The 10,942-nt window shown below is 34.2% G+C and overlaps 1 protein-coding gene across 1 annotated transcript; it reads right to left on the reverse strand.

Moving 5' to 3' along the window:
• Nucleotides 1-8,326: 8,326 nt before the first annotated feature.
• INSL5 (insulin like 5) lies at nt 8,327-10,720 on the reverse strand. Its single transcript, XM_055401705.2, has 2 exons — nt 10,546-10,720; nt 8,327-8,559 (listed from the first exon to the last, which is right to left on the reverse strand). Exons 1-2 carry the CDS (start codon nt 10,718-10,720, stop codon nt 8,327-8,329), a joined length of 408 nt encoding a protein of 135 aa, XP_055257680.2.
• Nucleotides 10,721-10,942: the final 222 nt, after the last annotated feature.

Consider the following 10,942-nt stretch of genomic DNA (forward strand, 5'->3'; position numbering starts at 1 on the left):
TATACTGGAATAAGGTGGTCCCTTAGGTTTTTTGAATTGTGTCCTTGTAAGAAGAGGAGAAAAGACACAATTCAGCTCCATACAGTGAGGAGAACACCATGTGGCAACAGAGGCAGAAACTGGAGTCATGCTTTTACAAACCAAAGAATGTTAAGAACTGCAGACAACACTGGAAGCTGAGAGAATAACTTGGAACAGGTGCTCCCTCAGAGACCTCAAAGTGCCTGGCCCTCATGGTACCTTGATCCAGACTTTAGCTTCCAGAACTACAAGAGAACAAATGCCTGCTTTTATAAGCCTCTCAACTTGTGGCAATTTATTACAGCAGCCCTCAAAACAGTTAGCCTCCCCAGAACAGGCTCTGAAACATTGAGGAAATGTTTTGAGGAGGAAGAGAGAAAAGAAAACAGGAAAGGAAGGAGCTAAGCAAACATATCTTGATACTGGGAAAGATTGAAAGCAAAAGGAGAAGGGGGCGGCAGAGGATGAGATGGTTGGATGGGATCACTGACTCAGGGGACATGAATTTGAGCAATCTCGGAAAGATAGTGGAGGACAGGGAAGGCTGGCATGCTGCAGTTACATGGGGTTGCAAAGAGTCGGACACGACTGAGTGACTGAAAAACCACAACACACAAACACATGTTCTCAGCTGGAGTCTAGGTTCAGCCTGAGCCCTGGAGCAGGAGGCGCACCACATTGTTGGTTCTGCTTTGACAAAAGGGGGTTAGCCCTTTGTCCTCTGTGTAAGTCAGTCATTATATGTTGCTGATGACTGAGTAGGCGGGGGAGGACAGAGAGAGGGCACATAACCTCCTTAGTGAGACACCCCACTTGGCTAGGGAAATTCTCTAAAAAGGGAGAGCTGTGAGCTGCTAACAGCCAATACTCACACTGTCAACTATATATTCTGTACCTGGAAATTTTTTTTACTGTTTTGGCTCCTAGAAAAACTTAAATAAGTTCCAAAAATTAGAGAATTTACAGACCTTAATCTTTGATCATAAACTTCTAAATTTACAAATCAATAATTAATCAGTGCCTAAGAAAACAGAATTGTATCATTTTGAAATCATGAAACACTCCAAATAATTCCTTAAGTCAAAGATGAAGACAAAATTAAAACTGAAAATAATTTAGAACATAGTAAGAAGGTGAATGATTCATAATCAAATCCATAGCTGAAGAAATACTCAGAAGTACATTTTTAGACTTACATACACTAAAGTGAATAAAAAAGGAAAGAAATAATATTAGTAATTAAGAAAGCATTTCACAACAAACAAAACAAAGGGGAGATTTATACAGACAAATAGGGGAGGGAGATATCTACAGACAAAAATGTGAAACTTTAAATAAAAAATTAAAAGCTAATAAAATATTTTCTTTCAAAAGACTAACAAAATAAGAGCATTGTTCTCTTCCCAACCATCAGCAAGCTTGATTAAGGGGGAAACAGAACACAAATACATAATATTAAAATATATATATATATGATTATTTTATTCATTCAATTGAAATATACTTATTGATTAGATACTGTGTATCAGGAAGAAAGAGAAAATGGTGAAGAGCAGTGATTCTTGTACTATAGGTTATGTACTCTGGAATACGAATACATGCTCATAATATGATCAGAATTTGTGTGTTAATTGAAACCAAGGACATATACTATGAAGGAAAGCCTAGTGATTACTGTCATGCAAACTCCAGAAGAAATTCTGAGTAATGACTAACTACCTAGATTAACCCTCAAGATGATAGACTATCTGAAAAGGTCAATATCTACAAAGGAAACTAGAATAGTAAAGGTTTATCATGTAAAAAATGTCCTCAGCAAAAAGATAAGATATCTTGAAGAATTTATGCCAATCAATTCAACAACTTAAATGAAATGGATAAATTCCTTAAAAAAACACAATCACTAAATTTGTTCAAGAGAAAAATACATAAAAATCTTAATACTTCTGTATCTGTAAAATAAATTGAGTCTGAAATTTTAAATCTTTCTACAAAGAAAATGCCAAGCCCTGATGACTTTGCTAGTGAAAGCCTCCAAGCATTTAGAGAGAAATACCAGTCTTAAAACATTCAGAAATTAGAAAAGAAAGGAAGAAAGGGACAGAGGAAGGAAGGAAGGAATTTCTCCAACTCATTTTATAGGGCTAACATAACCCTGATATCAGAAAAGAAAATTATAGCAAAATACAAGTTTTTAAATGAAAATACATGCAAAAATACTAAGCAAAATTTTAGCAAATAAAATTCAATGATATGTAAAAATCAATAATATATTATGAACTGAAGTTGTTCCAAGAATTCACAGGTGTACAAATAAGCAAAAATGTACTTTAAAGTTATACACTTAATTGTATATGTATTACACTTCAGCAAAAATTTTAAATGTCACCAGGCAAAACATATTGTAGCTGTTTTTCTTCCAAATGTCTAAGGAACAGGTGGTTTTCATTCTATGAAGTTATGTTAATCTTCATTGACAAACTTAGAGATCAATTTTATTTCTGAACACAAATTTAAAATTTCTGAATAAAAGATTAGTATATTTAGTCCTTCTGAGTATTGAAAAACTATTACACTATGATTATATAGATTTATTTCAAGAAATTTCACCATAAGGAGGGCTATCACTATAATTCTTCATCTTAACAAAAGAGAAAAAATATTATATGATAAAGTTAAATAGATATTTGATAAAATTTAGAAGCCACTTATAACATAATAAGTCCTTAAGCATTATGTAACAGAATAAAACTCTTTAAATGATCAACAATATTATTTCTATACATATGCATGCACATATGCACATGTAAAGACTATTATTTATTATTTTATTTATATTTTGAATAGCAAGTGTCATGCTGCTGCTGCTGCTGCGTCACTTCAGTCGTGTCCGACTCTGTGTGACCCCATAGACAGAAGCCCACCAGGGTCCCCTGTCCCCGGGATTCTCCAGGCAAGAACACTGGAGTGGGTTGCCATTTCTTTCTCCAATGTGTGAAAGTGAAAAGAGAAAGTGAAGTCGCTCAGTCGTGTCCGACCCCTAGCGACCCCACGGACTGCAGCCAACAGGGCTCCTCCATCCATGGGATTTTCTAGGCAAGAGTACTGGAGTGGCTCGCCATTGCAAGTGTCATATTGAATAAAAAATGCTGAAAGCATTTCTAGTAAAATCAGGAACATGGAAGAGATGTCTACCATTATCATCATCATTAAAAATTCTTATAATGATCTTCTCTCCATTAAGGCCTTTCCTAGCTACTCTGTCTAAAATTCAGTCCCCACCCTCATTCCAAGCCTTTCTGTCCCCTTTTTATACTTTCTCTTCAGCTTCTGTCATTATCCAATATTATCTAATATTTCTTTTGCTTATGTCTGTCTTCCTTAAGAATATACATTTTGTCGGTTTTATTCATGGGTGTATCCTTAACACCCACACAATGCCTGTGCATTACCCTCTTAATAAATAATTTCTGCATAATGAGTTATGTAACAAGACAAGATTATTAAGCAGTAAGCTTAAATATTGGAAGAGCCAAAATTAACTTTTTTTATTAGTAGATAATAATATTGAATACCTAGAAAACCCAGCATAGACTTATAATGCAACCATTAAGTTTAATAAAATAATTGGACAAGGTGGCTGGAGATGAGTACACAAAATCAAGATTTTTTTCTTTGTATTGTAACATGCATTTAGAAATGAAGATAGGGCAAATGTCTCATTCATGGGGACAAATAAAAATTGCAAATACAAAGGTAACATAATATTAAAAGTAATATAAAAAGACAGAACCTATATAATAAAAATTCTAAAAAGAAATTAAACACTATATTATTTTAGTAATATATTTTAGACACAAATTCTTAATATCTTACAATATAAATGTTTTCTATATTAGTATAACTTTAAAACAATTCAAACTATAATTCCAATTTTTTTGGAAATTGGATTATAAAATTCATATAGAAAAATGTATGTCTCATAATATCCATGAAAAAAAATTTTAATCTACAATGATGGACAACTTTTCTTAAGAGATAGTAAAATTTACTATAAAGTTACTGCAATCAAAATAATAATATGAGCTAATTTGAGGATAAATATTGCAAAGAACAAAATAAAGGGCCTACACTAACTCCAAACATAATGTGAAATAACATATGACTAAAAGGGAACAAAATTTCTATGGGAAAAGGCTGGTCTACTTAATAAATGATGCAGGAAAAAATGTTCTGTTCATTTTGAAGAAAATAAAAAATCAAACACCTCATACAATACAAAAATAAATATAGATGGATTAAATTTAAATGCAAAGGATAAAAATTAAATTATTAGAATATAACTTAGTAGACTTTTTTACAACCTCACTCACAGTAAGGGAGGTCTTCTAAAGTTAAACAAGAAATCCAGAAAACATAAAAGACAGACATTGCACGCAATGACATTATATGCAAAAGACTAAGGCTTAGTGAAATCAATGCATACCAAAGGCTTAGGTTGGAGGATATTTTACTAAGGTGGCAATAAAAAAATCAATATCTTTAATATTAAAAGCTTTAAATTTTTACAATAAACCTATTATAAATAAATAGAAATAGAAAAATGGGCTAAGAATATGAACAGACTGATTTACAGAAGAGGAAATACAAATGTCCAATAAATACTAAAAGGTAATCATAGTCATGATAATGCATATACACAAAAAATTATACTCAATATTTTATCTATAAAAATGCAAAGTTTTGAAAGTGTAATAACATCATGGACTAGGGAGAACTAGTCACCCTCACAAATTTCTCGTAAAAACATGAATTAATACAAACTTTTTAAGCGGTAATCTTTTGGTATGTGTTTGACACATGCCATGCATACTAGAATATTATTGAAATAGTTCTAAGATGTATTAAACATAACAATGAGTATGTGTGATTCCTTTATGTCTAAAATAGGATGATAGATTTAGTACATATTGTATCAGAATAGTTTACAACTATAAAAAGTAGAATCAGACATAAAACAAGTCATATTGCTTGCTGAATTGAGGGGGAGGGAGAAAGATTTGATGGACTAGTCTTGGAGGACTAGTCTTGGAAACAGCACATGTCACTACTATTCACATTTAATTAGCTAGAACTCAGTCATGTGACCACATGAAATTGCAAAAGAGACTGAGAAAATGTAATCTATCTGTGCCCAGGAGGAAGAGAAGAAGGTTTTAATGGACTGCTAAAAGCCTCTGTTATAGATAGAAATATAGATAGATGATGATACTAATAGATAATAGATATAGGGCAAGCTATCTAACTGTATCTGTAACTATACCAAATAAATTTAGTATAACCATAATTTTTATTTCTGGCAGAAATTATAAGAAATTCTGAATAAGGATTGTGCTATTATTTCAGAATCAAATAGAAGAGAATGAGAGTTTTGATGTATGTAAACGTCTCTGGACGTTTACTCCCTAAACATATATATTTTTTACCCTTTTTTCCCCAAAAAAGGGACTACAGGATGTAAGTAAAAAGACTAGATCCCATCTTTCTTCTTTGTTCCTCTGTGCATTTAAACTGAATAGATGCATTTACAATAACTAATAAGCACATAACAAATAAAAAATAACTACTAAAAATACACTGAAAAAGATACACATATTTTTCCACAAGCAACTTGACAAGCTATCCTATTAAAATGAAAAAGTCAGTATATAAAGATATATAAACTAGGCTGTTTATTGCATCTTTATTTGTCATGGCAAATTAACAAGTTGAACATCTCTTGATGGAACCTGAAAAATTAGTGGCAAAACATATTATGGAAGAGCAATTCTCACACTTTTTTTGTTTCATAATCCTTTCACACTTTTAAAACTTATTAAGAACTTCCAAGAGTTTCTGTTTATGTGGGTTGAGTTTATCACTATTTTTCATATTAGAATTTCACTAAGAAATTTAAATTTAATAACTCATTTGAAAATAAAAATAAATTACCATATATTAACAATAACATATTTTATTTAAAAACAGATATTTTCACAAAACAAAAACATTTATTGAAAAGAGTGGAACCGTTATATTTTTGCAAATCTCTAATGACTGTCTTTATAAAATACAGCTTCAATCAGCTTCTACATTTTTAATCTGCTGCTGTGTTTTGTGTTGGCTGATGTACATGAAAAAAACTCAGCCACACATAGATATTTAGTTGCAAAAGGGGAGATTAGTTTAATAGCATTTTCAGATCATTTTTATGTTCTTCTTTGGTATTATACCAAAACTTAACAAGTGACTGTTTATTAAGGGTTAACTGCAATGTAAAATCTAAAATCTATATCAGTGAATTTTTTGTGCAGTTAGATTAAAATCTTTATTTTGCACTTTAAGCAGGTCTTTTACCCTTTTATGATTTTGAAGTATCATGCATTGATCATTTGGGAAATATTGGTTCATTAAGTTATAGCAGATCTCCCAAATGTTGACACATCATTATACAATATCAAAGAATCAACTCTATTAATATACCAATGATGCTCAGGGTGGTAGATAAAAGTATTCTAAAATTGCTTATAAGCTTGAACTTGATCATCAACAAAAAAAACACCATCAGTTGTTTTCCTTGAAGTGACAGGCTCACTTTGTTCATTTTTAAATCTTATTTCATTTAATTTCCAATACCCGAATCTAAATAATCAGTTTTTCAGTCTTGTTTTTTTCTTAAAAACGGTGCTTCATGGAAAGCGCAGCTGCCTTTAAGCTCACAACTCAGTTACAGATGAGCTTTTCCTTGAGGCAGTCATCGTACTTCAGTCTGCCAGAAACGTGCTTCATGCAGTCTTCTCATTTCACCAGCCAGAATATTAAAGGGGCATATACTCAAGGGTTGAGACTCAATATTATATTATTAATTTTTACTGTCTCATCAAAAGACATTCTTCAGTGAAACTGACTTCAAACAAAGAGTGTCCGGTGGTAAAGAGTAATTAACTGCCAGTGCAGTTTAACGTGACTGCCTTGATTCATGCTAAGTGGCACTAGTGGTAAAGAACCCACCTGCCAATGCAGGAAACATAAAGATGCGGGTTCAGTCCCTGGGTTGGTAAGATACCCAGGAGCAGGAAATGGCTACCCACTCTAATATTCTCGCCTGGAGAAACTCATGGACAGAGGAGCCTGGAGGGCTACAGTCCATGGGGTTGCAGAGTCGGCCGTGACTGAAAGGACTTAGCACAGTCCAAGTTTGGATCAGTGATTTCAGCTTTTTAGCTGTGTGACTTAGGAGACACTTACTTAATTCTAGAGAGACTCAGTTTTTTGTTTTGTTGTTGTTTTTATCTGCAAAAAGCAATCACACAATTTAAGTGCCTAATACGTAGTTCACAAATTTCAAATACAGACTGGAGTATTAATGTGCAGCACCACAGATGAACAAAGAGTCGAACAGTTGTAAAATCTACTGGGGAGTTGGCTGGCTGACAGAGTTAGAAATAAAACCATAGTTTTATGATATTTACTTTGTCTTTTTATCTGTGAAGATATTCAATTGTGACACAATGATTTGGCTATCTGAGTTTTAGTTTTTCAGTGCCCAGAATGAGAACAGCATGTCTTTTCATCTCAGTAGTAGCTGAAGGCAAAATCTAGGCTGTCCAGACTATAAGAAGGAGGTGAAATACCCAAACATTTTCTGGATTTTGGCTGTTTATGGACCCTATTTGACCCATATATACACCCAGCTATTCTTAAGTAGAATGTTGAAGAGCTGCATGATAGAAAACATGCATAGAGCACTCTTAAGAACTTTTGATAAAATGTACTTTGCTTAGATTCTTATACCTGACTGTGAATCAGTTTAAATTTTCAGTAATAATATACAGCAACACAAAAGTAAAGAGTGGTTAGTTATTTCTAAATGATGAAGTAATCATTGGTTTTTATTTGCTTTTTATGCTTACTTTGTTTTTCTACCATTAGCATTTTTGTTTACTGTTTTAAAGTTATTTAAAATTGCTTTAAAAACAGAAAAATCACAGTGAGCTTGGTTTATGGCAATTTTATTGCAATTTTGCACAGCATTTAAATTTTCAAAGGATTAGTTAAAATTTGAAAAGAACAGTGCATTTACCTTGGCAAAGGGAGAAAATAGACTTCGTAGTGGTTTTAGCCTTTCATCCACAACTTTTAGGAAAGGACTGCCTACCCAAAAGCCATTAGTTTAATGACACAATGTAAGTGTTATTCTGGGAAGTAAAACGCTGTGATTAAACATGTGCTAAATCTCTGCCACCCTTGGGGATTTGCTCTCGTCCTAACAAAGAGTGCTCAAGTCAGACATGGAACAGCCTTCAGTGCAGCACAAGGTTTGGAAGTCTTGTCTTGACATCACCAAATGCTTCTTTGACCTCCAAAGCCCTTCCGTGGGCAGCTGTTCACCCTGAAGACTTTCCTCCCCTGAGAAATCCATCTTCAGAAGGTTTTGAGCTGCTCGTTCCTCAGAAATCTCCTGTTCATTTGGCAGCTGGAAGTGGTTTCCTCTCTCAGCTACAGAGAAGGGAAAAAATACTTCCTTAGAGCACTCTGACAAAGGCAGCAACCAACTTCTACTTTGGGGGAAATGCATTGGATTTTTGAAAGGAAATGTGAATCCTGAAGATGACTTTTAGTTGGTCTGGGGCTTCAGAGAGATTAGATATTTTAGGGAGAACTCAGTCATCTCCACTCTCCTCATTTTACAGAGGAGGAAATGTGGGTGCATAGAGGAGGAGTGAGAGAGCCAGTGTCACTCAGCTGGTTAGCAGCCAAGTCAGCCCTGACTTCTGTTGCACTGGCTACTTCCGCATGGTGACCAGCGGCTTCCAAAGGTATTAGTTCTATGTTATCAACAAAAAACAGTCAACCAAAAAATAACCCTGTGTACATTCTGCAAAGCTGATCAGTAAGGAAGGAAGTGGAGATTTAAATCTCTATATTTGAAAATTAAAAGTGGGTCCCATTGTTTTATCAGTATTGTTCCCAGAGTCGATGGATAAGCCTCTCTCACTTTAACTTCATTCAGACTTACTTATCAGCACCTCAGCACACTAGCAGACACCAGAAAAAATTTAGATGAATGAGTACTAATTGGTAAGCCAGTAGTGGATTAAACATCTAATGTATGGGAAAGTACTCTGAAAGCCTGTGAAAGGTTAAATAACAGTAGTATGAAGTCAGTGGTGTTAAAAGGGAATAGCCTTACACAGACATACATTCCACTGTCCCATGTCTTACAGATACTGAAATGTATATATATATTTTTTACTGTATCTTGACTTGCTAATCCAGAGATTGATAAAATATAGTCAATGAGGTAAATTATGTTTATTCTCTTGAGATTAAAAACCATTATTGTTTATTAACATCTAGCAACTATGAACCTCTCATTATTAAAGTAGGAGTGGTCAATTCAAAATTCTTCAAGACATTGGGCCACCAAAATACAAAAACTGTAAATCATTTTCCAAAATCTTTTTGCTTACCAAAATTGTTTTAAATCAAATTGAAACCTGTAAAGTCTTTATATCAGGTATGTGGTTGCAACATTTATTATATAAGCATGCTTTCCTCTTTTAATTATAAGACATAACAAATACAATTATTAAAATAGAATCTTAAATAAAATTTACCTCACACTTTAATATAGGATTAGTAGAAAATGGTCAACTTTGAAATTACCTGAGTTGGAAAACAGATACAGTGAAGTCAGTCGCCTCACTGTTTCTGAAACACACTAGGTTCACTGTCATCTTGAGACAATATCTACTCTCGTCAGTAGTTAATTATTACTGCTAGAATTCCCACCCCACTCCTCATAACTCCTTAGGGCCTCTATCAAACATCACCACCTCCACAGTGCCATTATTTATTATGACACACACTCCCACCATCTTCTCACCACCCGAAACTATAAAATAAGGAAAAGACCTCGACTCTTATAGTCAGAAAGGCCTGGTTTTCTTCCCAACCACACTGCTGACTGGCTGGGTGAACAATTTTGTCCTCAGTAAAACTGTAAATGGTGGTAATATTACTTACTTCAAAAGATCCTTATCAGAAGATGAAATGTTGCACACGAAACTGCCTGGCACATAATAAGTACTCAATAAAAGTTAGATTCCTTCCTCCCATTCTTATTTAGCAGCTGCCTGAACGCCAACTTATTATATTCTATAATTATCCAGTGTGAAAATCTTGCTTCCACAACATGGCCCTTGAAGTCACCTGCTTCTCCCTATTCAACCCCCAGGACCTTCCAAAGGTGCTGAGCTCACCAAAGTAGTTATGCAGTCAACTCATTTCAAGCTGGGGACTAAAGAAAACAATGTCATATTTTTTTAAAATGAGCTGTTCATCTCTTTCCCAAGCCAAATTAAGCTTATTTTGATAATTAATTCCCCAGATTGAGATGGATGTGGCTTAGTAGTAGCTAGAGAAAGAGTTATTAAGACAAAAAATAATAATAAATGAAGAAGTCATGAACATCCATGTTACCTTGCTGACCCTGCGGGAGTGCCCCCAGTTGCCGCCTCCACCTGGAGCTGGCACAGATGTAGATGACCGTGCGTATATACTCAGACCCGCAGAGTTTCCTGGATCCTTCACTCCTTGCTTCTGAAATGGCAAGCATAGCAGAGAAGGTAAATAACATAAAAATGAAACCCCTCATTTTGCTGAGGACTGAATGACAGTCTGAGATGGTGAATACTGTCAAACCAAGTTTTGAAGTTGCCCTCCCACTCTCGGCCAATTTATATGAACTTTCCTGCCATTTTATTGGTCAATACCTCATTTTAACGATATTTGCTAAGCACACAGGTGATACCATGAAGTTTCAAAAATGAGTTTTTATGATTATTGCTATTTATTCAGTCACTTCCAACCAGCATCA

This window comes from Moschus berezovskii, chromosome 4, assembly GCF_049115385.1.
Source record: "Moschus berezovskii isolate FMDL1 chromosome 4, NW_MosBer_1.0, whole genome shotgun sequence".
Taxonomy (NCBI): Eukaryota; Metazoa; Chordata; class Mammalia; order Artiodactyla; family Moschidae; genus Moschus; species Moschus berezovskii.

Bases quoted from the DNA above. Each gene is read 5' to 3' on its own strand.
- INSL5 (XM_055401705.2), bottom strand. From the start codon at position 10,720: ATGAGGGGTTTCATTTTTATGTTATTTACCTTCTCTGCTATGCTTGCC. The intron at 8,560-10,545 runs GTAACATGGATG...CCTTCTCTGTAG, and splicing joins ACTCCCGCAGGGTCAGCAAG to CTGAGAGAGGAAACCACTTC.